Source organism: Lepidothrix coronata, unplaced genomic scaffold, assembly GCF_001604755.1.
Source record: "Lepidothrix coronata isolate B3197 unplaced genomic scaffold, Lepidothrix_coronata-1.0 Scaffold246, whole genome shotgun sequence".
NCBI lineage: Eukaryota > Metazoa > Chordata > Aves > Passeriformes > Pipridae > Lepidothrix > Lepidothrix coronata.
The window spans coordinates 661,890-689,429 of NW_016690426.1; the positions used below are offsets into that span (position 1 = coordinate 661,890).

General features: G+C 44.0%; 1 protein-coding gene across 1 annotated transcript in view; it reads left to right on the forward strand.

The window, feature by feature from the left end:
* HMCN1 (hemicentin 1) overlaps positions 1-27,540 on the forward strand; it is a 161,192-nt gene that overhangs the window by 104,728 nt on the left and 28,924 nt on the right. Inside the window, exons 49-76 of the mRNA XM_017834940.1 lie at positions 213-386; positions 1,313-1,426; positions 2,893-3,038; positions 4,648-4,798; positions 5,521-5,724; positions 7,297-7,410; positions 8,249-8,436; positions 8,849-8,945; positions 11,948-12,109; positions 12,283-12,396; positions 12,518-12,720; positions 12,959-13,040; positions 13,168-13,299; positions 13,527-13,676; positions 15,056-15,215; positions 15,801-15,925; positions 17,388-17,571; positions 17,738-17,835; positions 18,271-18,549; positions 19,268-19,458; positions 20,501-20,582; positions 20,984-21,120; positions 24,106-24,247; positions 25,100-25,244; positions 26,208-26,335; positions 26,682-26,838; positions 27,009-27,130; positions 27,313-27,477. Coding sequence (XP_017690429.1) covers positions 213-386; positions 1,313-1,426; positions 2,893-3,038; positions 4,648-4,798; positions 5,521-5,724; positions 7,297-7,410; positions 8,249-8,436; positions 8,849-8,945; positions 11,948-12,109; positions 12,283-12,396; positions 12,518-12,720; positions 12,959-13,040; positions 13,168-13,299; positions 13,527-13,676; positions 15,056-15,215; positions 15,801-15,925; positions 17,388-17,571; positions 17,738-17,835; positions 18,271-18,549; positions 19,268-19,458; positions 20,501-20,582; positions 20,984-21,120; positions 24,106-24,247; positions 25,100-25,244; positions 26,208-26,335; positions 26,682-26,838; positions 27,009-27,130; positions 27,313-27,477 — 4,146 coding nt within the window. The remainder of the gene's footprint in view (positions 1-212; positions 387-1,312; positions 1,427-2,892; positions 3,039-4,647; positions 4,799-5,520; positions 5,725-7,296; positions 7,411-8,248; positions 8,437-8,848; positions 8,946-11,947; positions 12,110-12,282; positions 12,397-12,517; positions 12,721-12,958; positions 13,041-13,167; positions 13,300-13,526; positions 13,677-15,055; positions 15,216-15,800; positions 15,926-17,387; positions 17,572-17,737; positions 17,836-18,270; positions 18,550-19,267; positions 19,459-20,500; positions 20,583-20,983; positions 21,121-24,105; positions 24,248-25,099; positions 25,245-26,207; positions 26,336-26,681; positions 26,839-27,008; positions 27,131-27,312; positions 27,478-27,540) is intronic.

Below are 27,540 nucleotides of genomic sequence, written 5' to 3' on the forward strand. Positions count from 1 at the left end.
GAGGGGATGGACTGCACTGACTTGGGATCACTGCTGAGTTCAGGACAAAACATTAAGGCAGCTGAGTGTTGTCTGCCCCTGGGTTTCAGTGCTCCTTGTAGGAATGCCTCCCAGCTAGCTGAGGCTGCAGCCAGATTCCTAGACTGACCAGGGACCAGAAAATTGGCTGCTCAGAGAGGCCCTTCCTATGGTTAATGATTTGTTGTTCCTAGTGGCTCCAAGCATCGTGGGTGCAGACAGCCAAGGGAATGCAGAAAGTGTCACCATTATGCTCAACAGCCCCACCTCCCTGCTCTGTGAGGCTTATTCCTACCCTCCAGCTACCATCACCTGGCTGAAGGATGGGAATCCCTTAGAATCCAACAGAAATATCCGCATTCTGCCAGGTAAACTTCTTGTTGTTATTGAGAAATAGCATTACAGGTTATTCTTTTAGCGTTTTGGTTTTTGTTAGACTTCTGTGAAAAATCAAAGGATATATTTCTTTTAAGTGCAATGCACTGGCACAGGTTGCCCAGAGAAGCTGTGGCTGCCTCATCCCTGGAAGTGTCCAAGGCCAGGTTGGACGGGGCTTGGAGCAACCTGGGCTGGTGGAAGGTGTCCCTGCCCATGGCAGGGGGTGGAACTGGGTGATTTTTAAGGTCCCTTCCCACTCAAATAATTTTGTGAATCTATGTTTGTACTTTTGTAGCACTTTCCATTCCAATACTTTCGGGTGCTTCACAATTAACTGATTATTTATTTGTATTTTATTTGTTCTCAGGTATTTATTCTTTTGTTCCATAAAGCCAAGTGATGGCAAAATTCGTATGAGTTAATAATGAATATAAATAACTTGCAATTAAGTGTGGAAATCAGAGGGACAAAGATATAAATGACAGCATTAGTAAATAGAATGAGGTGGCATTTTTCTAGGTGATTAATAGTTAGCCGTTTTAAATTTGTGGAGTAACTCTTGCCTGGCACATCCATGGAGGTGCAGAACTGGAACAAGAGTCACTGGTAACTCTGGAGTAATGTAGATGAGCAAGTACTTCAGCCTTGTTAACTACAAGTGCTCAGAGGAAGAATGAACCCTGTCTAAATATCTTCAAGGAATTTTGTGTACAGAACTGTGTTAGCAGATTTTCCAGGAATCTATAAACAACAGGAGCTGTGATCCACAGCACTTCCCTGAGTTATGTACTCCTTTGGTACACATGGTGGTAAGCAGACAGGGTTTGGACAAAAGGGGTGAGAATATGCTGCAGAAAGTATTTCAGTAATTGGGAAGCAGGAGGAGGTGCTATTAAAGCTTGGTGTCTCTTGGCAGGTGGGAGAACCCTGCAGATCCTGAGTGCCCAGGAGGACAGTGCTGGCACTTACACCTGCACAGCCAGCAACGAGGCTGGACAGACCTCAAAGGACTATGAAGTGAAAGTCTACAGTATGGAAATACTTCCTTTTTTTTAATTTCTGTTTGTTTGTTTGTTTTTGTTGGTTTGTTTTTTGTTTTGGTTTTTTTTTTTTCATTCTTCCATTTCCCCCACTGCACTGTTCCTGTCCTGGTGAATACAAAGTTTTCTATTAGTGGCTTTGCTAAGCAAACATCTGCATTGGCCCGTGGCATGGCTGGAGGAGAGACACTAGAAAAGTTTGCTGTTGCATCCTTTGCAATGCTGGTGTTGGGCTAAAAGCCTTTGTACCACCCAGGGGGAGGAGATGGAAGGAACACTCAACTACAGTTCCTTCTGGAATGCTTTTTTTGGTACTGATTTTCAGATCAGACCAGTGCAGCACAATGGGAGATGTGAGCAGAGAATCTCCTGAGCACAGAAACTGTTTTAGAAAAACAGTAGGGGAGGGGACCCATAACACCTATTGGGAAACTTTCTTGAGTAAGGTGAAACAGGAGGATACTATTTTTATATCCTTCCATAAAATTCCATATGCACAACAGCTTTCCCTTTCCAGGCATCCTGTCAGCACATTGTCCTTTGAGCATCTGTGCCTAATACTCAGTTTTAATGCTCAAAGTCTTCATTATGAGCTCAGTCAACCATGATTTTTACCTTTTTTTTTAATTTCCTAGTCTGAATTGGAGTTGGTTTGCTCCCTTACAGTAACCATACTGTTATTTTAATTACACTAAGTCCCTAATAAGGCCCCATTGGATTTGGAATAATAAGAAGATGACAAAAGAGTTCATTACTGAAGCATAACTATGTAACAACGTAAAGCCCCCCAGCCCCAAGTGCCATTGCAACTGTCAGTTATTAGGGTTCTGTAAGCATTAGGGAGAGTTTAAAATTTCCAGTTGGAAAAAAAAAAAAAAAAGAGTGGAAAATGCTTTGAAAGCATCCAGAATAATTTAAAAGAGATTATGAGACCAGGCTGGGGGGCAGCTGAACAATTTTGAAATGTTCTGGTTTCCTTCTGATTCAGAAGGAAACAACATTTTGCAACACTGGGGTTTCAGTGGAGTGGAAATGTTGAGTTTTGACCAGCTACTTTGAGTGTGGACTCCAGTTCAAACATATGTTTCTGGGAATATTAGTTTCCATTAAAATGCTTTTTAATGATTACAATAGCCTGAACTTTATGGCATTCAAGCCAGGCACATAATGAAGTGCTGTAGTTAGGTAAGCTGTAGTCAGGTTTGCATGTTTAAAAGTGTTGAACACGGTTTTATATATTCTTACATATAATAAATGTACTAAAAATGGTTGAAAATGCATGCATATATATATCTTTATATATAAAATAAGAATTTGGCTGTGGGCAAGAGGCAGTTTATATAAGGGAACTTGCTTTCCCTGAGGTTATCACCCAGGCTTTGCCTTTGTCTGGTTAATTCTGAAATGCTGCAGCAGACAGTAAGTCAGGACAGTCTCTCCCTTTGTTTTTGTGCAGTTCCCCCCACCATTACCAGAGGGGATGTCTCAGGGACAGGGCTCTCCCCCAAGGAAGTGAAGATCAAAGTGAACCACAGCCTGACCCTGGAGTGTGAAGCTCAGGCCGTTCCTGCTGCTGCCATCAGCTGGTACAAGGATGGACAGGCCAGTCACAAACCTCCTTCCTTCCCAGGGGGATTTTGTACAGACACAGTTTGTATTCCTTGTCTCTCTTAACCAGCAGCTCACTGGCACTTCCCCCCCTCCTGCTGGTAGCATCACCCTTCTCACATCTTGGGGTGTTTGCTGTGGGCCAGACCTCTGCCAATGCACATCCTTGCTTTTTTTTGGGTGCCTGGCAGTGCCCTGAGCCACCAGTGCTGGAGTTTCCAGGCCTTCCACTGGGCTGTGCTCTAAAGAGGGAGGGCCCTGCCTGGCAGGAGCATCCCACGTATGACCACAAGTCCCTTGGCTATTGTGTAAAACCCCAAAGACCGTGTTACAGATGGTTCCCTCAAGTGCTGCCCTTGCAGAAGTTGCAGAGAACCTCCCAGTTGGTCCTGGCAGAGCTCACAAAGCCACAGGAGCGTGTGGCCCCTCAGTGAGGGCGAGGCGCGATTCCTGCCGCACACAGCGGTGTCCGAACGGAGCGGCACAGCTGGGGAGGGCAGGGCACAGGGCCCCACTCAAACACCTCATAAATAAAGAGAAAGAAATGGTGCAACTCCTGTAAGAGAGGAGAGAATAATCTCTTGCTTTAGCTCTTCTTGGTAGGGCAATCATCGTGGAATCAGCAATTCCTGGATTCACCGAGCACGTGGAAACAGCCTGGAGTCACAGGGAGACTGTGGGGACAGCCTCGGGTTCACTCAAGCATGCACTGTAATTCTGGGATCTCCTGGGAGTACTGATTGGATTGCCAAGGAAAAATTATGTTGGAGGGGTTGAGAGGTCCCTAAAAGCAGTGGCTCTCCACAGCTGGCTGCCACGGGCACAGCAGCTGCTTCTCCTTAGGCTGCCCCAGCTGAATGGCTTTCACTCCCATCATGGACTGGCTGAACTGTCCCCTGCAGGCTGGGAGTTCAGTGCCAGCTCCATAACCGTGGAAACGTGGGATCCCAGAATGGTTTGGGTTGGAAGGGACCTTGAAGCTCATGCAGTTCCAACCCCTGCCCTGGGCAGGGACGCCCTCCACTAGCCCAGGTTGCTGATGCAGATGCACACCTGAGGTGTCCCGTTTTCAGCCCTGAGACAGACAGGCTGTGTCAGTGCAGTCCCTGCTGTCCCGTGTGATGTGTCTGCAGGGACAGTAACAAGCAGTGCTGTGTCTCTGTGCTGCTGCTCTGTCCTTTCATGTTCACACCGTGTCCCTGCTGGGCAGCAGGTCCAGTAGGGTGAGTCACATCCAGTTGTTCACCTCACAGAACACTGCTGGTTTTCCACATGTAGATCTCCCATCAGCTCATTGACCTGACCAGTGAGTTCAGGGGTTGGATCAGCCTGGTTTAATCCAGTGTTAGGAGAGCCCTGGTGGGGATGGCATCACTCTTCTCAGGAGCATCTTGACTGGGGTTAGGAGTGATGTAAACCCCCATCCTTGAGCAGACCAGCCACCCCAGTCAGGGTGAAGATGCAGTTTCTGACAACCATGAAAAGAAAATTGCCTCCAGGACCTTGGAGCTCGATCAAGTTTACTCATATTACTTCCACAAATGTGGCTATTTCTAGTGTGTGTTTTACTAGGTATTAATTTTCATATGAAATTCCATTACAGCCACTTAAGGCAGATGACCATGTCCTGATCCAGGCCAGTGGCCAAACTCTGCACATCAAGGAGGCCCAAGTGTCCGACACCGGGCGTTACACGTGTCTGGCGTCCAACATTGCTGGGGAGGATGAGCTGGAGTTTGATGTCAATATACAAGGTGAAAAGAGAATCAAATTCTTCTGCTAACCTCCTTTTCTAATCTCCTGAGATGTTGGAATTTATAGTTTTATATCCTTTACCCCTGTTTGGTCTAATCCAATACTTTTGTCTTTTCTGTGATTTTTATTTCATGTATATTTTGCTGATCTTTGTACAGTATTTGATTATTCTTTTATATGTTGTGAAAAATGGAGCTTTTCAGAAGTCAGTGGAATGACATAACAACTCTGGTCTTCCTCTAATGACAAGAAAAGATTTTTGTTTAACTCAAACTAAGACATCATGTTTTATTTCTCTCTACTGAGTAGTATTTAGAGGCCCCAGACATCAGCATTCCATTGGCCTACACACTCTGTGTGAATACAAGAAAACAATCATGAGTAATTTCTGAAAATTTAGACAAAATGAGAACTTGAGTGAAACCAGATACCTTATTGTTTCAGTGGTGTTGTTGATTGATGTCCTCTGGGTTTGGTAGCAGGTCTTCTTACGCTGTTATTTATTAGTCTTCAGAAAATGCTCAGTAGATTGCTCAGTTGTTCATTCTGATGAGAAGAACTAGAATTTTCCTGGGTAACTTAAACTGGGGGGGAAGAGTTGATTTAATAGAGTTATTTTTTATTGCTTTTATTTAATGTTTCAATACCTTTTCATTTCTTGACTTTAAAACTCACCATTTCTGCTGCAAAATGTGACCGTTTTTCTTCTCCTTTGTTGTAGTCCCTCCTAGTTTCCAAAAGCCTTACAGGGAATGGGAAGCTGGGAACACGGTGGATGGGGGAAGAGTTGGAGAAAGCAAAGATGTGATTGTGAACAACCCCCTCTCCCTGTACTGTGAGACCAACGCTGTCCCCCCTCCCGTGCTCACCTGGTACAAGGATGGCTCTGCCCTGAGCTCCAGTGACAAAGTGCTCATCCTGCCAGGTGGGTGTTCAAATGGCCCTCCCTGACCTGAGGCCACCAAGGTGAGCAGGGATGGGGCAGCTCTGCTGGAGGAGAGCCTGGGGGAATTGGGATTGTCCAGTGTGGAAGAGAGAAGCTTCAGGGTGACCTGACTGTGGCCTTCCAGGGCCTTTGGGGCTACAGGAAAGATGGAGAGAGACTGTTTACAAGGGATGGAGGGACAGGACAAGGGGGAATGGCTTCCCACTGCCAGAGGGCAGGGTTAGATGGGATACTGGGAAGGAATCCTTCCCTGTGAGGGTGGGGAGGCCCTGGCACAGGTTGCCCAGAGAAGCTGTGGCTGCCCCTGGATCCCTGGAAGTGTCCAAGGCCAGGTTGGACGGGGCTTGGAGCAACCTGGGCTAGTGGAAGGTGTCCCTGCCCATGGCAGGGGGTGGCACTGGATGGGCTTTCAGATCCCTTCTGTCCCAAACCATTCTGGGATACTATGATGAAGAAATGGCCTTAGTGCTGGTATTTGTATAGTAATAACACACTTTTCCCTTTCAGAACATTCCTTTAATGTTCTTTTCAGACTTTGTTGGCTGGAAAGGTTTCTCTCCAGTCCTTGGCCTTAAGCTGTTTCCTTTTATTTAAAAAAGTAGTCACTAAAATGGTGTGAAGGTCACCATTTAACTTTTATAGAGAATCACAGAGTCCCAGACTGGTTTAGGTTGGAAGGGACCTGAAAGCTCATCTCATTCCAGCCCCTGCCATGGGCAGGGATACCTTCCACTGGACTAGGTTGCTCCAAATCCTATCCAGTCTGGCCTGAAACACTTCCATGTGCTGAGAAATAAAATACAGCAATACCTTCTCTCTGATGTGTTCCTGATTTATTTCCTTATTAGATTTGCTTTGACAAAATTGTAATTGGAGTAGAAAAGCCTTTTAACCAAGCAGTGAAGCATGGAAATCATGTTTCCAGCAGAAAAATGGCCATGAGCTCCTACTTAATGTCATGTGGGCAAGGGGAAGGGCTGCCTGTAGTCCTGGGAGTCTTGCTGTGCAGAGCTGCTTTGGGATGGGGGGTGTAAAGAAGGGCAGTGGTAAGAGGGTAATGCCTTCTTGTCCCCCTTGCTCTTCTGTTGGGAGAGCAATGACAACCACTCCCAGAACGTGTTCCTAAGATGTCCTCTCCTTCTGAAGTGATTTATGTGGCAGTGCTTTAATGAGGAATAGAGTGAAAAGTACCTTTAAGCTTACAAGTGAATCTTTTGGAACAGAATATTCCGTGCTTATATTTCCTTTTGCCTGTTCTGTGCCGTCTAACTGACAAATATTTCTCTTCTTGATGGAAGAATAATGCCTGGCTGCAAATTGCTGTAGAATGTTACTCCTTTCTGTGGAATTAATTGCTCTTTTCTAACATTCCACTATGAACATGGCTCAATTCCAAGGATCCGCCAGTAGAAAAAAGTAGCTGCAAAATAAAAGCTTTTAGTTATCTATAATTCAGACCAAATGCTTGACCATTCATAAATTTGCTTGCTCAGGTCTCTGGTGGGCCGTGGTGTGGGAATGATGGAGTTCCCTGGTGTGTGTTGCTTGCAGGAGGCCGAGTGCTGCAGATCCCGCGGGCCCAGCCCGGCGACGCCGGGACTTACACGTGTGTGGCGGAGAACGAGGCCGGGCAGGACTCCATCCACTACCATGTCCACGTGCTCTGTGAGCTCCCCTGCTTCCCCTTCTCCTCCTAGTGGCAAAAAAGAGTTCTCTGCTCACTAAGGGAGCGTTGTAGCCCAGGTTTCCTTCATGTTTTTAAAGTCTGTGTATTTGTAAAGTATTAAATCGGTGAGTTTAGGGTGCTGGAGTTGTAGAACTACACAGAATTGTGTGAAAATGTTGTTAGCTCAGAGTGTTTCTAGGTTGTTATTCTTATAGGGACTCCATTGTTACCCCTCTCACCCTTCACCAGAAAGAAAAGTGTAGGTAGAAATCCAGGTTTTATCTTGGTATCTCTTGTTCCTTCTCCAACTTCCTGTTGAAAAGTCTGACCAAGGCTTTTCTCTCTCTCTTTATTTTGGTCATCATTTTCTAAAATGCCTACAGAACTCCCAAAGGCTGAAGGAAATTGAGGGTTTAGATCAAAGAATGCCTGCACAACCGTGCTGACCATCTGCTCTGTCCATTGAGGCACTCAAGGTTTTGGCCTTGGGAAACACATTTCTTTACCTCTATTGCTGTGTATGCCACTGAAAATATGGGTTTATTGCTATGAAGGGGTTATGCCTCAGAAGTCAACTTTTATTTTTGATAGCAAAGAACATGATGGGCTAACTGGAAAATGAGTTTTCATCTCTACTTCTTCCTGGCTGCTGTGAATAAATGTAGTTGTGCTGCAGTCCTTTGAGTTATACTGAATTGTTCCAGCTGAACTATTCCTGGGGTGTTTTTATCTTTCACTGGATTCACTGGAGATTTCTCTTCTTCCTTCTGAAAACCCAGTCTGATTTAAGAAGCACCCCTGAGAGGTGCTGAGTGACTGTGTTCCCTCTGTCTGCAGCTCCCCCGTCCATCAGTGGAGCCGAGGGTGACCTGCCTGAGGAGGTGACTGTGCTCGTGAGCAGGGTGGCAGTGATGGACTGTGTTCCCAGTGGGAGCCCCTCTCCAAGCATCACCTGGCAGAAGGATGGCCAGCTCCTGCCAGAAGATGACAAACACACCTTTTTGTCTAGTGGAAGGAGGTTACAGGTAGCTTGTAGTGCAAAACTGATTTTTGGCTTCACAAACACAAGCCAAACTGCCCATAAACACAGATCTGTTTGGTTTTGCTGAGTGTGCAGTCCTTGCTTTCTCCTGCACGGTATTGCAGACATAAGGAATTTTTGTCCCTTCTTCCTCTCTCTCATTCCCGTGGGGTTCCCTTAGACTCAACTGTTTTGTGGGGTCATGCTGTGAACCATTCATTGAAATCACTTGGTTTAAAATAATATTGACTTTTGTGGAGAAAATAGTGTATTCTGAACAACTTTCCCTTTCTATCGATAAATTGGGTAAAACTATCAAACCAGTTAGAGAGCTGGTCTTAATCCTTCCCCTTTGATTCTTTGATAGTGTTGTCTATATGTTAGTTCCACAGCCATATGTTCTCTTTTTTCCTTAGATTTTGAATTCCCAAATAACAGATACTGGCAGGTACATCTGCATTGCAGAAAACATAGCTGGAAGTGCCAAGAAGTATTTTAATCTTAACGTTCACAGTAAGTACAATAATCCATAATTTGCTGTCTTCCATCAAATACTAGTTCAGCTTGGTGTGTGAGTTTTGGAGTGCTCAGGCACACCCTTGGCTTTATGTCAGGAAATCATCTTACTGGGTGTGATGGGCATTCTGACACGCCAGAAATCAAGGATCAGTTTAAGGTACCTTGGCAACACGTGGCTCTTGATACCACGTGGCTTTGGCTCCTTAGAGGCATTCCAGAAAGGTGGGAATTGTTTTTGAGGGAGCCTGGTGTAGTGGCGGTGTCTGCTCACCCTGCGGGGGTTGCTGAGCTCTGACATCACGAATTACAAGCAAGTTGAATTATAGTCTGTTTTGATGTGTTCATAAAATTAATTTTCCAAGGAAATTAATGGATAGAAAGCATTAAATGAAGATACACAGCGTTGTAAAAGGTTGCTTTTTAGAAATGTGCCCTTTGAGTTCCTTTCTGTTCTCTGTTTTTGGTTTTGTTGTGGAATTAAAATAAATTCTGGCCTTAAGCACCAGAAGTCTAAAACAAATGCAATCAAGAAATTAGGACATTTTTCATAAAAAAAATAATACCTCCACCACCTTCCCTTCCCTCTGCGAGTAGCTTCAGAAAACCAGGACCTCTCTAATTAACATTTCAGAGTAAACCCAACCTTCCCCTTTTATTTCTGCCCATTCTCCATCCCCCCACGTTGGGATTTCCATCCCGAATTGCAGAACAGAGGAGCATTGTTCCCACCAATTCCTGTGCACCATTCCATGGTTAAACCTCCCAGGGAATACTGGCAGCTCCATCCCTATTTGCTCTCACAGTACGATTTGCAGACCTGTATCCCAACCTTCTCCATGGGGTTGGTGTCCTTTGTCACTCCCTGCCACCGGCTGAGCCTCTTGGTCCAGTCTGGATAGAAAACAAGGGCTGTGTTCTCTCTCTCACTGCAGTGCAGGACCAGCATCCCAGGAATGGGAGGATTCAGGTTATTCCATACACAGTAATTCCCCTTTTCCTCATTTGCATACAGCAAATTTACACCCTGAATGGCACAGATTTATAGCCCTTTTTTCTATTCAGTGATACAATTAGCCAAAAATGGGGTTGTCATGGGAAGAATTTGCCCTGGAGTCATTCTTTGAGAAGTTATTTTCTTTTAATGGCGTCTGTCCAGATTTTCTGATGTGTGAGTTTTGTATTGAAATCAAAATATTTCCCTTTTCTTGACATATGTGTTTTAATTTAAACTTCTTGTCTTTAAAATATTTGTTTAGAGTGACAGTAGTCTAATCCTCTTCTCTTAAAAGAAATATTTGCCCGAAGCTTCAATTCTAGCTCAACAGTATTACCAATTTAGGTCTATTATTCTTAATACAGTTTAATTTGAAAAATTAGAGTGTAGTTGTTCAGGAAGGGACCACACAGGGTGAAGCACTGAGGGAAATCACTAAGCACCATGATCTGTGTCTTGTCAGTGTCAAAAAAAAAGGCTTATTTCCAGCATTTTTGTGTGTTTCTAATGGAACTGCTTTCATAAATTTCAATAAAATACTAAAGATGGTGTTCTTTAAGAGGTTGGAAAAATCACTTCTGATCTCCAAGGTGAGTGATAAAACTAACAGAAAACCTTTTAAAACATTGAAAATAAGCACCCAGTTTTAAAATCTCAACCTCTAACCTTAATATAGAATAAGGAGGTAATTTGCCTCCTGAGTGCTATAATTGAGCCCATTACTGCATCTGTGGGCACATACAGATAAATCTGCATATGCAGATTATTTGTGGGGGCTTTTCGCTGAAGAAATCGAAATCAGCCACTTTTTAAGTAAGTTACATTCAAGACAGCTGAGATTTGGCCCTGTATATTGAATTACCCACTGCCAATAATCACATCTGTGGCAAAGGAACTGTAAAAGTAAATAAATATAAATAACTATGAAATGTCATCAGATCAGAATTCTCCACTTAGTCTAGTGAACCATTTTATGCTCTTTATCAGGGAAATATCCTTCAGTTATTCCAAGCTGAAAAATATGGACTGAATTCCCCCATTTACATGGACTCCTTGTTTCTCCAGTGCCCAGAGGAGCCATAAACTTGCCTTAATGACTGGTTTGTGTCACTCAAGTGACAGCAAACAGCTGGAGAATTTCGGGTGGAGATGGGCCAAAATACTTCAACGTTTCTGTCTTTGAAGAAGAGGATTCCGTGTGTTCTTTGGAATGATTTTTCCACCCTATAGAGCCAAAAACATGCTTTTGCTTTCCTCTTAAGTGTTTTATATATCCCCACTGCAAAAACATGGCAACTAAAACTTGGGGGTTATTAAAAGGAAGAGATTTACAGTCATTTCGTTTTAAGTCATTCTTGTAGAAAGGTCACATGTCAAAATATTCTTGATTTAAAAGTACTGGGACTTGTGAGCTTAAAAAGTGCACCCCTTGGAGCAGTGGTGCAGGCCAGGATTCTGAAAGTGCTTAGCTCACTGTTAAACAACAGGTTTGTGTGGTTACAGAACAGCCCTCAGCTGAGGCAGGAGGAATCATTTTGGGTTCTCTATCGTGAGAAAATGTACTACTTCAGGAAGCATAGGAGCAATAAGAATTCAGGAAGGAGTGATAGTCATCCTACACATCCTGCCACGGGGAATCTGATCTGTGCTGCCTCATACAGCAAGTGTCTGATGGGGCAGTGTTGGAAAATTGAGAGGGCATGAGTCAGGACCTCGTGGAGGCTCATTAGCCTTCCCAAATCTCGAGCACAGAAGGACTACAAATGAAATAATTGACATTTTTATGAATTACAGGAGCTGGAATGACCATTAGATTGATTTCAGTCATATTTCCAGCTGCATCCAAAAAAACAGCAGGTCCATTCATGGGATGTGAGAGATTTTTGTGACTTTTCCCTCTGGTGAAACCCATCAATGCAGCTTTATTTTAGGAAACCAGGATCTGGTGGAATATCCTTTGCTGATGCAGTGTAAACCTATTAATGTGTGTTTCTCTCCACAGTTCCTCCAAGTGTTGTTGGTTCTAACCCTGAGAATTTGACTGTGGTGGTGAATAATTTCATCTCTTTGACTTGTGAGGTCACGGGCTTTCCACCTCCTGATCTCAGCTGGCTCAAGAATGGAAAACCTCTCAGTTCAAATTCCAACACTTTCATTGTGCCTGGTGAGGAATCTCAGCTATTTCTACAGCCTTTGGGCTCAACTTCTGTGTGGTTTGTCTTGATAAGGCCCATGGCCACTAGTTATAAAGCCTGTTGGACCTGCAGTTTTAAAATAGCATTTGGGATTAACACAATCCCCACGGGATAAATCTGCAGCCTTCCCTCTTTGCTTCAGGTGCTCGGACGCTGCAGATTCCCCGAGCCAGGCTACCAGATGATGGGGAATATACTTGCATTGCCAGGAACCAAGCTGGGGAAAGCCAGAAGAAGAGTTTCCTAACTGTCCTTGGTTTGTTTTTTGCTATTTTCTGGAATAATACCTATTGCTTGGAAAACACAGGGGGTTTATCTGTTTTACTGGGTTGTTTCAACAAAACAAAGGCAGAAGTAACTCTGAGCTTCTCCTGCAGTGCCCCCAAGCATCAAGGACCACAGTGGAGCCTCCCTGACAGTGCTGAACGTGCGGGTGGGCACGCCGGTGACACTGGACTGTGAGTCCAATGCCATCCCACCCCCGGTCATCACCTGGTACAAGAACAGGCTCAGCATTTCCGAGTCTGCCCACGTGGAGATCTTGGCAGATGGGCAAACGTTGCGCATCAAGGGTGCAGAGGTAGGCCAGGCTGTGGGGAGGCTGCACCTGCCACTGCTCTGCTGCTGTTAGGCAATTATTTTCATCTGTGTTGGTATATTTTACTTGCTGTCGGTAGGAGATGTGTTTGCTGGAGGCCTTTCTTGCTGTGAAAAGGACCTCGAGTTGGCAGAAACACAGGAGGGTGTTCGTGTCTCTAAACTGTAGGATTGAAATCAGACTCCATAATGATTTCTTTTTGAATATATTTTAATTTTAGGTTTCTGACACAGGCCAATACACGTGCAGAGCCATAAATATTGCGGGGCGAGATGATAAAAATTTCCATCTTAATGTTTATGGTGAGCACTCTCTGCATTATCTACAATAGTATCAAACCATAGACTTTGTAGATTAGACAATGCAAAACCAGTTTACAAAATATGTTTGTTAACCAAACAATTTTTCTTGCTTCTGTTCAATTCCTAGTGCCTCCAAGTATTGAAGGCCCTGAACAAGAGTTGGTCAGTGAATCCATCAGTAATCCTGTCACCTTTGTGTGTGATGCCACTGGGATTCCTCCACCAACATTAGTGTGGCTTAAGAATGGAAAACCAATAGGTAAAACATTCTCTTCATGCTTTTCACTTCTTGTTTTCCCCTCTTTGAGGCACCACTGTGCTATTTGCTGTCTGTTGGTTGTTTCTTCTTCATCTGTCTCTACACAGACTCTCCTGGTAACTGATTGCAATCTTTGTTTGGAAATTTTGAGGAAAGAATTTCTCCCGAAAGAGATGTTTGCTCCCCGTGGCCTGGTTTGCAATGATGACTTGTTTACATATTTTCAGAAAACTCGGATTCCCTTGACGTTCACATTTTGTCTGGTGGAAGCAAACTTCAGATTGCTCACTCCCAGCTCCTGGACAGTGGGACCTACACCTGTATTGCCTCCAATGTAGAGGGAGAAGCTCAGAAAACCTATGTGCTTTCCATCCAAGGTGAGGGATGAGGGTTCAGTGAGCAGAACTGGTCAAAAATTCAGTGAGTGTGACACTGTATCTCTGCCAGAAGCACCAAGATAACTTGAACATGTAGGAAAGTGGAGAATTCAGACCATTATTTTTATGATCTGTGACTGGGGGGGAAATGGTTAGAGGGTTATACTGCTAGAAATTTGCATGGAAAAGAATATTCTTAACCTCTGATTGTGGAACTTGAATGCAGTCATGCAGGCTGTGTGTGTTTGCTCCTGGTCACATCCTTCCTGTGGAGCACCTGAGCAGCTTTGGAGGATTCTGGAGCACCACACACAGGTGGCTTCAGGAGCTGTGATACCCTGTTGCCTTTCTTGCCAGAGCAAATGGGAGGAGTTAGCAAAGACATACTGGCAGAATTCCCTTAGGAATACCTTTTTTGTCCCCCCTGGCTCCAATGACAATGGAATCGCCTCCACACCCAAAATGGTGGACAGGCGGCTCCCCCTCAGCACCGCACACAAAATGGCTGCCACCCTTTAAGGCCACGCCTCCTCACCACCTTTTGGGGTCAGGCCATGCCCCATTGGCTCCACCCGTCTCACCCCCTCAGAACCCCCAAGCTGCTGGAATGGGCTCAAAACGGCCCAAAGTTGACCCCAAACAGCGATTTGCCCTCAAGTTTCTCTTTTTGACCTCTTTCCCCCTTAATTCTAGTTTTTAAAATCCATTTCTTGTGTTTTTTACCCCAGTTTCCTGTCTTGTAAAGATAAAATGGGTTAAAAATAAGGGGAGGAAAAGTAACAAATAGTTAAAAAAGGGGAATAAAGAGGTCTGTGGGCTCCTGTGGGTCTGAGGGGGCTCCTGTAGGGTTTGGGGTCACCTGTGGACCTATGGGGGGGTCCCAGGGCTGGGTTTTCCTCTGTTCCTAATGATTCATCCCCATTAGTTGTGCCTCTGTGTGTCAGGTTTTCCCCAAGGTTAAGAATTGAATATGAAGCTGTAAATGTGACTGAAATTGTTTGAAATGCTCAAAATTTACTAGAAAACAGGCTAGAAATGGCTGTGGTTGGGATGGAATAATCGTGTGGCTGTTAACAGGACTATGATGGTCTTGATCATAGAATCCCAGAATGGTTTGAGTTGGAAGGCACCTAAAAGCCCATCTCATCCCACGCCCTGCCATGGGCAGGGACACCTTCCACTAGCCCAGTTTGCTCCAAGCCCTGCCAATCCTTCCAGGGATGGGGCACAGCTTCTCTGGGCAACCTGTGCCAGGGTCCAGAACCTGTTCCAGGTGCTGCACTAAATGCTGGCACTCCTGAGCTACTGCAGTGGGACTGTTTCTAGTTCAGGTTATGTTTCTGCTGCTGAATCCTCTTCCCTCCATTGTGCTTTTCCAGTTCCTCCCAACATTGTTGGCTCTGAGATGCCAAGTGAGGTCAGTGTCCTGCTGGGAGAGAGCATCCAGCTGGTCTGCAGTGCCCAGGGAGTGCCCACACCCGACCTGCAATGGCTTAAGGATGGAAAAACAGTTGCCAGTGATGATTTACAAAGAATAAGGCAAGCAAAAATAAGCAGACACTGCCTTCTCTTCTATAATTTCCAGGCTCAGAGGGGGAATAGAAGAGGAGGGAGTGTGAGGAGGGCCAGAGTTGAAGCTTAGCCAAGTTAAGAACATCATCTCCCTCTTTAACTTCTATAAATCTTGTATAATTTTTTACTACTTTGATTTTTTCTTTCTATTTTTTTAACAGAGATAAGTATATGATATTTATTTCTTTCTCAGTTAATAAATTCCATTAAAGTTCATCAGCTTCCTGAAAGTTTATTAAGGTCAATAAGTTCCATTAAGTTCCTTTGGAGGAGAAAGATCTGAGGCATGGAAACATTTTACTTGATGCTTTTCATTATGGGTCCTTCAAAAGCCTGGCTGCATCTGAATCCTAAAACAAAGTTAAACAGATCATCTCTAGGAAAAAATTCCTAGCCTATCTCTAACAATAATATTTTGCAAAACACAATGGTTCTCTCACCAAACTCCCAGGAGGATAGAGGTAGTTATTTAACCGTCCAAAATGGACTGTTTATTAGCCAGGTCAGAGGAATACTAAACAAACTCACTGTGCTTTGTGATGCTCCTTGCAGAGTGACTCCAGATGGCAGCACATTAAACATTTCCAGAGCTCTCAGTTCGGACACAGGGAAATACACTTGTGTAGCTACGAACCCTGCGGGAGAGGAGGACAGGATCTTCAACCTGAATGTCTATGGTGAGTTCTCCCAGATGTGAAACCAAAATCTGTGCATAATCTCATCTTTGTACACACTCCCCAGGGAGAGCCCAGAAAGGAATGTCTGTCTGCAGTGGAATACTAAATACATGTGTTTCCAATTGCATGTACTGTAGATATCACAGTGTATTCCACAGGATGTTCTGTCAGTGACAAAAGCATTGAAATCGCTGGTAAATGTGTTCTGGGATAAACAGGAATTAATTCCTTTAGTGGGTTTCATAATAGAGGAATTCTGCTTGTGGTGATTTTTTTATTTCTTGTGGAGAAAGATAAACTAATGGAACAAAAAAAGCAGTATAATAGGAAATCAGCCCCAAGCATATCTTCACTAATTCCAGTCAAAGTACATCAGCTAAAAGCAGAGTGGTGTATAGGGAACTAATAGTTAAAGGGCCTGAGTTTAAAAGAAAAATGATGGAGTGTTGAAGGAAATTCTTCTCTTCCACAGTTTGACATCCAGAAGATAGTGAGTGTGATTCTTTAGCAGCGTAGAGAGTGGATATTTTAATTTGTGAAAAATGTGTTTATTAGGTACAATGGCTGAAGTGAAGAGGGGAGAGTTCTGTGTAGGCAGGGTTTTACAGCTGTGCAGGGATCTGTCCCATTATACAGCCTCGGAACGAATGGGAACACAGGCATGAGATGATCTTTGATATAATAAGGAACAATCCTTAGTGACCACATCACATCTTTTGGGAGGGAATGGCTCTGCACAGCAGCAGAGAGTTTTTTGTTCAGTTTGCAGTGGTTGAAATTCAAGCAATAACCAACTTAAATGGTCTTATCGACACAACTGTCGTGTGTGATTGGATTGGTGAGTGAGCCAGAGCTTGGGGCTGCACGTGGCTGGGCCTTCTTTGTATAGTGAACCCTCAAGAGCATGGTTTTCACACTAACCTATAAAACCAAAAAAGCCCCGAAAGCAGTTCTGTTGTATAATCAGCTGGAATACTTAACTAGGCATTTTGAAACTTCCTTTTTTAAAAATGAAGGCAGCAGACAAATCTAGGTGTTAATAAATTAACTTTCCTCCTGTGTGGCTTCCCTGTATTTAAGTCTTATTGAAGGACATAGGTTTAAGTGCCAGGTCCTTTCTGTCCCTGGGTTCAGCCTGTCCCCTCGAGGTTGGCCCTTCCTGCACTGTCATTCTCTTCCCATGAGCTTCAGGCTCTGAGCTCCCTCTTGTTTGCCACAGCCTGACAAATCAAAGGGAGGATTCTACTGTCCTTCTAAAGTGCATCTGATTTTAAATATGTAACTGGGTAATTTATTAGTGCTCAATATTATTGTTAGCGGTTTTACTCTGTTAAAAATGAGGATCATCTTACTAGGTTACCTGTGGGGCCTTACGTGCAGGATTTCCTACGAGGTAACACATGAGCAACGATTTTTAAGAGTCGGTTTTAATATCTTCCTTTTCAACATTTACAAAATGTAGTGCCTCCAGCAATAGCCAATAGTAAAGCTGAAGCAGAGGAGCTCACTGCCCTTTTGGACACCTCCCTAAATATTGAATGTACTGCTTCTGGGACCCCCCCACCACAGCTACACTGGCTGAAGAATGGCCTTCCTCTGTCTGTCTCCTCTCAAATCAGGCTGCTGTCAGCTGGGCAGGTTCTCAGGTTGGTTTTCATCTATTTTAACTAACTCAGTTTTCTGTTCTCATTTACTGTATCAGCATAAGTCTTCTAGTATTCTTGGAAGCAAGAGGAAAATTTGGTCTAAACCATGCCGTAGTGGATTCCATGTATTCCATTTACAGCTTGCTTAAAATGCTTTTCTCCTTAGACTTGCCCGAGTCCAGATCTCTGATACTGGTGTGTACACTTGTGTAGCATCTAACAGGGCTGGAGTGGACAACAAACATTACAACCTGCAAGTTTTTGGTGAGTTTCACTGCAGTGCTTTATGCAAGGAATCTTATTTCTTAATTTCTTAAACCAGTTTTCTTTCTCACCAACACCATGTTGCAGACAGCCACAAGTATATCTTATAATCACGAGGGAAGCATTGGCTTTTCAATGTGTTGGGGTTTTTCTAAATGGAAAGTGTTTTAACCCTAGAAGAGTCCTTACTTGAACTGTCACCCAGAATCCCAGAATGGTTTGGGTTAGAAGGGATCTTAAAGCTCCTCTAGTTCCAACCCCCATGACACATCACAGGTTTTTTAGAAAGAGGAATAATATGTAATTTCTCAGTGAATTTTAAGCCATGAATGTGAGTGGGGAAATGCCAAAAGGTGGCTGCATTGCAGCTGTCTTCCATCCAGCACTGCCCTCTGGGCTGTGCCGTGTGTGACCCAGCTCTCTGTGTCTCGGCAGTGCCACCGAGCCTGGACAACGCGGGGGGCACGGAGGAGGTGACGGTGCTGAGGGGCGGTGCTGCTGCCATGGAGTGTCTCACTGATGGCTCTCCTGCCCCCTCCGTGGCCTGGTTTAAAGATGGCCATCCCCTGGGCCTGGGGGCTCACCTGACCTCCAGCAACCAGGGCATGGTCCTTCACCTGGTGCGGGCAGAGCCCGGGGACACGGGCAGATACACCTGTATGGCCTCCAATGCAGCCGGAGACACCAGCAAGCACTTCGTCCTCAGTGTGCTGGGTGAGTGTGAACCTGGGAGTGCGGCAAAATGGGAGCAGGAACGTGGCACTCAAACAATCTCTAGGGATAAGGAGGGCTTTTATAGACTCACAGAATCTGTCTGTTCTGTTCAGAGTGGTTTGGGTTGGAAGGGACCTTAAAGTTCATCCAGTCCCACCCCCTGCCATGGGCAGCGACACCTTCCACTAGCCCAGGTTGCTCCAAGCCCCGTCCAACCTGGCCTTTTCAATAAATGATAAATGAGAGAAATAAAGAAGTGAAAGATACCTAAAAAGATGTGAATGTATAATGTAGTATATATATTTCCCAAGTACTGAAATATGCTGTAATTAATACAACTTTATGCTATAAATTAAGAACTTTGGTTAGCAGAAATTCAGCTTGACCGGAAGATGCACAGCTGAAAGTACAACAGTGAATATATAAATATATGAATAAATATATTCACTGAAACTGAAAAATATATTTTACCTGTGATTTTGAAAACATTTTCTAATGAATAATTGCAATGCCTAAAATATGCAAATTAATAGGCAGAGGCAGATGGAAATTACCTGAGTTACTCAGGGAGTTCATGACACACTCAGAAATAATATAATGTAGACTAATTCTACCAAGTCTACCCCCAAGGTTGTATATGATGTTTTATAGGCTTTCACAGTCAGTTGTTTTAGGTTTTTTGAGTCAATAAAGAACTCAAATGTTTTTTCTTCCCCAGAGCCACCTCACATCAATGGTTCAGATGAACCAGAAGAACTCTCTGTCATCGTTAACAACCCACTTGAACTTCTCTGCATCTCCTCTGGTGTTCCAGTCCCCAAAATCTCCTGGATGAAGGATGGGCGCCCACTTCTGCAGACTGATAATGTTCATGTGCTGAGAGAAGCCCTGAGAATAACCAGCGCTCAGGTGGAGTATTTGTGTCAAGATAGGCTCAGATCTGCATTCCCAAAAGAGTGCCTGCCTTAGGACTGTCCTAAGAGATGTCCTAAAAACCTGCTACAAAATCACCTTGCCTTGGAGTTTCCCATACAGAGCACACAGTAATATTCTGGGATGAGAGTGCCCAAGCACTTCAGCCTCTTTTGTGCTTTGTTACTTCATGTTCACTTCAGAGTTCCATAATTTTTTTATTTATTGGTGCATTGTGTTACAATGCAGAACAATCAATGCTGGGACTAAGCATTTTATGGTTTTAATCTGTCTGTGATCTGTTCTTATTCATTTTCTACCTATTTGACTCTTGTTACTATCCCTTGCTTTTCTTTTGTGATTTATAGTTCCTCTTCAGCCTTTCTTCTCTTCCCATTAGCTTGGATTTTCCTAAAGCCATTTGATGACACAGAAAAACTGCATTTGCAGCCTTCTGGCTGCAAGTTTGGAAAAAATAGTAAAAAAACTAGAAAGACTTTCAGATTAATTCATACAATAAAAGAGTCCAAGAAAACAACCTTTAAAAACCTTCACCATTAAACTAAAGACTGGATCCAACTGTGGGCAGCCAGGTGAAGTTCCTCAAAGAGCAGTGGGATAGGGCTGGGGATTCATTTGTCTGTATAACAAACACTTCTTGGCTTTACAATGAGGAGTTTACAGGAAGGAGAAACCATAAAGGATTTAATGACTGTGTGTGCACAAAAGGATTTCCTTAGTACCCAAACCTGACGCTTTCTTAGATTGATCCCACTGCCAGTTCCATCTTTACTGCTTGGAGACACATTATCTAGAGAGATTTTATGGAGGCCTGCAGCTCCTAAGCCATCTCTGAACAATCCCAGCATGGTAAAATAATGAAGTATTCAAGAACTTCATTTTCTTCCAGGCATTCCTTATCTGCTGTGTTTGTGTTCAAGTGCTGCCTCTTATATGTTGTTGCCATGTTTGTATTTCCTGTTTTTGCTGATTTTTTCCCGCATTCTGAGGTTTCTGCTGAAGTTGTTCCTGTCTCTAGGTGGAGGACACGGGAAGATACACGTGTTTGGCATCGAGCCCAGCAGGGGATGATGATAAGGAATATTTAGTGCGAGTGCATGGTAAGTTCAGTTTAGGAAAAAAAGTTATTCCTTCAAAGTGTGAACTGCTAAGGTAAATCAGCATCTCATTTAACAAGGACATATTCTCTGATATTGCACCATATGATCATAACTAACGTTTCTGAATAAGGATAGTTATTCTGAGCATGGTACACAATTAGAAGGGAAACTTCCACCTGATTTCTGTTACAATTCCAAGTCCTGTTTTTGAATACTAGGAAGTTTATTGTGAAAAGGAGATGAAATGTACTGATACATTTAGCTCAGGTATTGAAAAGTTGAACTAATTAATGATATCGAGCCATCGCATTTATTTTAAACTTCAGAACTAAGTTGGAAGTTTTCAATAAGGAGTTTTTGTGATAGCATACGTGTGGTGTTGATTTTGTTCTCTGTTCCAGTTCCTCCCAACATTGCTGGTACTGGTGGGCCCCAGGATGTGAGTGTGCTGCAGAACAGACAGGTCATTCTGGAGTGCAAGTCGGACGCTGTGCCCCCTCCCACCGTCTCGTGGCTGAAGAACGGAGCGCTCCTGGAGGTACAGGGGTTCCTTGTTTGCACTGGCTCCCTGTAGCTGTTACACACAGTGCCTGAGGGTTCTTGCTCCTCTCACTCGCCCCTCCCGTGCAGCACATGAGCTCCAGAGAGCTGAGTAGCCCCAGCCCAACTCCAGGTAGCCCTGACTGAAGCCAGCAAACCTGTGAAGTGGCCATCCCGCTGTTACTTGTTCTTTTTTCCTTTAGGGGGATCCCTTGCTCCTCCTGGATCCTCTGAGCAATGCTAGAAGCCTTCGGTAAACTCCTGAATGGCTTCCCAGGAAAGGTAGCTGAGAAAAGACTACACTATATGTTTCCTTTGGCTATATTATGCATCCTCCTACTCTAGTAGCATTTAGAAAGGAACTGAAGTTCTTTCAAAGCAAATGGGTTGCTAATCACCACAGTTTTGTACCAAATGCATCTTTTCCACTCAGAATTCCATAGTGGAACCAGTCTTTGCTGGTCGAGAGACAATTAGCAGGAGGGGGATGGTTTATACAGAAAGAATTTTTTACTTCCCATCCTTGGGATCACTCACGAAACAGGTGCTACTCAACTGAACATTGAAGTTCAGTTATTGATTGAACTTAGTTGATAATTTTCCCTCAGTTGATCTTTATTCTTTAATGAGGAAACAAATTCAGCTTATGAATTGTGTCTCCCTTAACTGTGATCCATCACTAAATGTTCACCCAAATTTCTCCTTGTTTGCTTTCCTTTTGACATACCATTCCTCAGACTCTTTCTCTAGTGTAAATTTAGAAGAATTAAATACTATTGGAAGAAGTAAGAATATGGTGGGTGAATATCTTACAAGCTGCTGCTAGAGACTGTGATCTTGAATATGGCCCAAGAACCAGCTAGAAACAAAACTATCAAACCTGCTTTTGAACAGTTAATTTCTTAATTGAGTAGTGGGGGGTTTTATGAAAAGAAGGTCTAACAAGGCTTGGAAATGAAATATGTGAATACTTTTTGCCTTAGTCTTCATTGGAAGGCTTGTGTTTTAAAAGCAGTACTTAATGAAAACAATGCATGAAAGGCAGCCACTGTTAAAAATATTCACCAGGGCTCAAAGCAGGAGAGGAAGGCTGTGATGGCTGTAGGTACTGAGCTGGGAACCTGGGAATTAGCTTTATAATGTGAGTTCTCCTCTTGCCTCGTGAATTGATGTCCGTATGTGAGGGCTGAGGCTTCTTGGGACCTCAAAGCAGATCTCATTCCAACTCTGCCATGGGCAGGGACACCTTCCACTGTCCCAGGTTGCTCCAAGCCCCGTCCAACCTGGCCTTGGACACTTCCAGGGCTGGAGCAGCCACAGCTTCTCTGGGCAACCTGTGCCAGGGCCTCCCCACCCGTGAGCCTGTGTGAAGATACATTCCAGATATCAGGAGAACATCAGTGTCCTTCCCAATGCCTGGTTGCTTTCTCAACCTCAGGGAAATGTAATAGCCTTCTATTACTAAAAAGCTGGGAAAGGGGTGCCCTTGGTGTGGAAAGGGAGGTGCTTATTGACATATCATCCTCCTTATCCTGGAAATGTTGAGTGACACATGTTCACAGTGACAAGAGAAGTTTGGGGAAAGTCATGTTCTCAGGTTGCAGTGTTATTTCCATTTATATCATCACTGCTCTTTGGGACCAGCCTTGTGGCTTTTTTGTCTTCCACTGGGCAGATTTTGAGGTCTGCACTAGTATGAGGTCTGCTCTAGTCCCCTTCTGCATCCTAAATGATGGAATTGTGCTGCACCACCTTTTTTGGTAGCAGAATTGTGGGAAGATGTGACCTCCAGCAGCTTTAGAGTCCTGACACTCTTCATAAATTTGGAAATGCACATTGAGGGTTAACACAAGATGTAAGCAGGAGCCTCTTGACCTAGTCTGTCTTTATTTAACTTGCTGAATTTGTGTTTTTTCCAGGATAGGTTTTCTAACATACTTAAGTAGAGCATAAGGATTAAATTATAGCTTTACCCCCTGTCTTCTGTCATCTATATGCCTCTGTGTTTAGAAACCATCACATAGGCTGTGTTCTGAACAGGAAATACCAGTGATTACCCAAAATCTGTCTCTAATCCACTCTGGGGGTGACTCATGTCACCGGAGAGGTTCCAGCCCTGCTGTTTGTCCTGCATTGTAGGCCTGGGGCTGGTGTCTGGTATGAAACCAGTGTTCCAGGGTGCCAGTGAGAACCAGAGGAGTGTCACCTCTGCAGTGCTCTGCTCAGACCCTTAGGCAAAAGAGTAGATAGGAATGTCAGGTTTCAATTCTATCCACAGGGTGGGTAGCACACACTGGAAAAGCTTGAATTCCTGCTCTTTTTTCTACTGGGTTGTATCCACTCAGGTCTTTGAGCACTTGTAGCTGATGTTACTGTCAGTCGTTCGTGCAGACGTGACCCAGACTGGCTGTGGTAAGAAAGCTTTGACTGAACTGCCCTTGTGGCAGGGGCTGTGGAGTCACTGTAGGGCTGGGAAGAACTGCTGGATTTCTGGATACAGAGCCTCTATCCAGAACTGTGGCTAGTGAACTCCTGGCTGGTGAACTTAGCTGGCTAAGTCTATCCTGGCTCCCACCTGAACAAGACTACGATGCTGGAAGAACAGTGTAGAGAAACTTGTATTCCTTCTGCCTGTAGCGTGCATAGATTAAAAAAATAATAATAAAAAACTGAATCCTGTGTTATTAGTTGCCCCTTTCTATAAAAACTCCCAAGCCCTTTGGCTGTATAGCCCAAAAGGCTGTCTCCTTCAGGCACAAGTCCCAGGAAGGGTTTCAAGGGGGAACCAGTGAGCAATGATAGTTTTTTAAAACTTTGCTTACCCTCTTATCTTGAGGGATGTAAATGAAGTTAAGCCAGCAATGAATTATCTATGCCCTTCTTTCATGGTTTTCATTGCTCTGCAATGAGAGAATGTTCTGTCTTCACCAGGAGGACAATGGGAAAGCTCTAAATGTGTCCATGTGTCTGTCTGTGCCCTCAGGGAACGCCGCGGGTCCGGATCCTGTCGGGCGGGCGGTACCTGCAGATCAACAATGCTGACCTGGGGGACACAGCCAGTTACACCTGTGTGGCCAGGAACGTGGCAGGAGAGGTGACCAGGGAGTTCCTGCTCACAGTGCATGGTAAAATCACAGATCAGCCTTGTGCACCTTCATCTTTGCATGGCATTTCTGCAGGAGTTCAGGCAGCAGGAAGCAAATATTAGTGGTCTTTTTCTAGCCACATGTTGGCCACTCAGGCCATGCCTAAACTGTGGGACTGAGTGTGGTCTCATGTCTGAGTCCACAGCTGTCCCCAAACTAAAGGACCTGTTGGGGTCTCCCCATGGCTCACTCTCCATCTGTCTGTGCTTCCTGCTAATGGAGCTGCATCTGGCCATCATCCTGATAGGGAGTCAGGATACATCCAGAGGGAACCCCCAGATACAGGACTGAGAAATGCTCCTGGGCAAATTCAGAGAGATTCTTTTGAAAGCATTTCACTGGCCCCTTGGGGACAGGGTTTCACAGCTGGCTTGGCCACTGGTTTGGCAGGTTCCTTGAAACCTGTGGCAGCTTCTCTGCACCTGCAGCAGGAGAGGGCAGGGCCTGAGGGGCCCTGTGCTTGATACTTGTCCTGTGCTACCACAGCCCTGAGCTCCATTTTAGACCTGTTTATTTTCTCACCTCCAGTCTGATAAGAAACTCTTCTGCTCTCACACTCGGGTGCTGAGAAGGAGTTTTTTCCCTGTTTCTGTTTGATTCCCACCCCATAACTTGCAGAGCTGACCTTTGCAGTGCATTTCAGCCAATGTTTCTTTCTCCTCCCCTGCTGCGCTGTGGCAGTTACCGTGTGCTGCCCAAAATGGTAAGAAACTTGTTCCTGTCTTTGCAGTGATCCCAAACCTGCTGCTGCCTCTATTTTCATGTGTTTAGTTTCAGTCATTGCAGTGTAAAGTTATTTTCTTTGCATCATCAGCAGTTTTCCCTCTGCAGTGGCTCCCACGATCCGGAGTGGTCCCCAGACTGCCGTGGTGCACATCAATGCCTCTGCCCTTCTGGAGTGTGCTGCACGAGGGGTCCCAGCCCCCAGAGTCACCTGGAGGAAGGATGGGGCTGTTTTTACTGGAAACAGTACAAGGTATTGTCCAGAAGTCAACATAAATGTTCCTCATTGCTATTTAAGAATGTATTCATTACGGAAAGTGTAATTAGACATCAATGACTTAGAAAGCAATTTTGTTTTCACAGATCAGAACTAATATTTTTACTCTCAAATGTGGAAAAATAACAGTGATAGAAAGTGTAATGTCATAGAATCAAAAAATCACAGAAGGGTTTGGGTTGGAAGGGACTTTAAAGACCATCTTGTTCCAACCCCCTGTCAAGGGCTGGGACCAGAAGTTGTTCTACAGAAAAGTAGCAGTACCAAAGGTTTCAGCCTTTTATTGTTAAGGACAAAACCCCCTCCTTTTAGAGCTAAATGTAATAGTAATTCTTCTAATATTGAAGGTTTTGAACACTAAATGTGAATGATCTTTATATTTTTATATATATATATGTATGTATATATATATATATGTATATATGTATGGAGTTTTGGGATGAAGAAGAGCAATTTCATGTAGGCCAAAAGCTACTGGAGTGTATTCTGTATTTTCTAATACATAAAACTTTTCATACACGTTCTAGTACCAACTTTTATACCAGTGAATGGTTTCTATCTTCTGACTGTTTTAAAGGGAAGCAGTTTGGCATTTTCTAGAACTGAGCAAATGTAGGGAATTCAGTTACATTTCGAAGAAAAAGTACAAGCGTTAATTAGGGTTTATTAAGGTTAAATGAGAAACTATAAAAAAGGAGTTTGGCCATTTTCTGTAAATCCAGTATCATTTATGTGAAATCACTATGTCAGTTAGATTTCATCATTCCTCTGGGGAAGAGTGAAGTCAGAATAAGTGCAATAAAGGAGAAAACTCCGTGTGGACAAATTGAGACACCCCGTGTTGAGGCCACTGGTTGTGTCCTGAGTCATCTTTCCTCAGCACTGCCAGGATGGCCCTGTTGGTTGGAGAGTGTACAGCAGTGTTTGGCTCTGTTTCAGGTACTCCCTGTTGGAGGATGGGTCCCTGCACATCCCCTCAGCACAGGTTGCTGACACCGGCAGATACGTGTGTATGGCCACCAACAGCGCCGGCACCGAGCGCAGGAGGATCGACCTGCAGGTCCTGGGTAAAACTGGGGCCTTACAGCTCCGAAATACACTTATATCCATTTTAAATTAGCCCCTTTTTAGCTGCATTGGTAAAAACAAACAGAGAAGAAATGTCCAGCCTTAGGAATATAACCCAAATGTTCATGAGAAGAAAATATTTATTCCTTGTCTTGAACTAGAAAGACCTGACACATCCCATGCTACCTGTTTAGTAGGTTTGTTACTGTCAAGTTACTCCTTATAAAAATTAAGTCAATGTGTTCAGACAGTTCAGCTCAATATATTTAGATGTGAGAGAGATGTATGGGCATATATATCTCTCTATATAATTATTCTGAATAATTAGGCTTTGTTTGTCCTTAGTTCCTCCAGCTATTGCTCCTGGGCAGACGAATATCACAGTTACTGTAAATGTGCAAACCACTTTGCCTTGTGAAACCACTGGAATTCCCAGACCAGCAATTAGCTGGAAGAAAAATGGGCACCTGCTTAGTGTTGACCAGAACCAGAATACATACAGGTGAGAGGTGTTTTCTTTTCCCTGTGGGTTTAAAGTTTTTAGGGATGATTTTGGCACTTTAAAAATCTAACCATGTATAAATGTTATCTTATGTAGCCAGCAAATTCAGTGGGCTGATGACCTGAAAAGGAGTGTTTCAATGGCTTTCACTTTCTTTTTTCTTTGTTCAGACTTCTGTCTTCAGGTTCCTTAGTAATCATTTCTCCCACTGTGGATGACACTGCTGTCTATGAGTGCTCTGTGTCAAATGATGCAGGAGAAGATCAAAGAGCAGTTGAGCTCACTGTTCAAGGTAGAGGGGATATTGCTGTTACATGTGTGTGGCACCCAGAATTTCTGTTGAGATTTTTATTTCATTTCTTTATGATACTGATATCCATAAGTCTCTGGTATTCCCAAGAAAGATAATTTATTTCCAAGAATTTATAAAAGTGAATGTGGGCAAGTAACCTTTGCACTGCTGTTCATTTCCAGTGCCCCCATCTATAGCAGATGAAGCCACAGACCTTCTGGTAACAAAGCTGTCCTCAGTCCTGATTTCCTGCACTGCCTCTGGAGTTCCTGTCCCCTCGCTCCACTGGACCAAAAATGGCATAAAGCTGCTTCCCAGAGGAGATGGGTACAGAATTCTCTCCTCAGGTACTGTGCTGCAGAGAACCAGTGGGAGGGTACGGTTGGGCACATCTTGACGTAATTAATTAC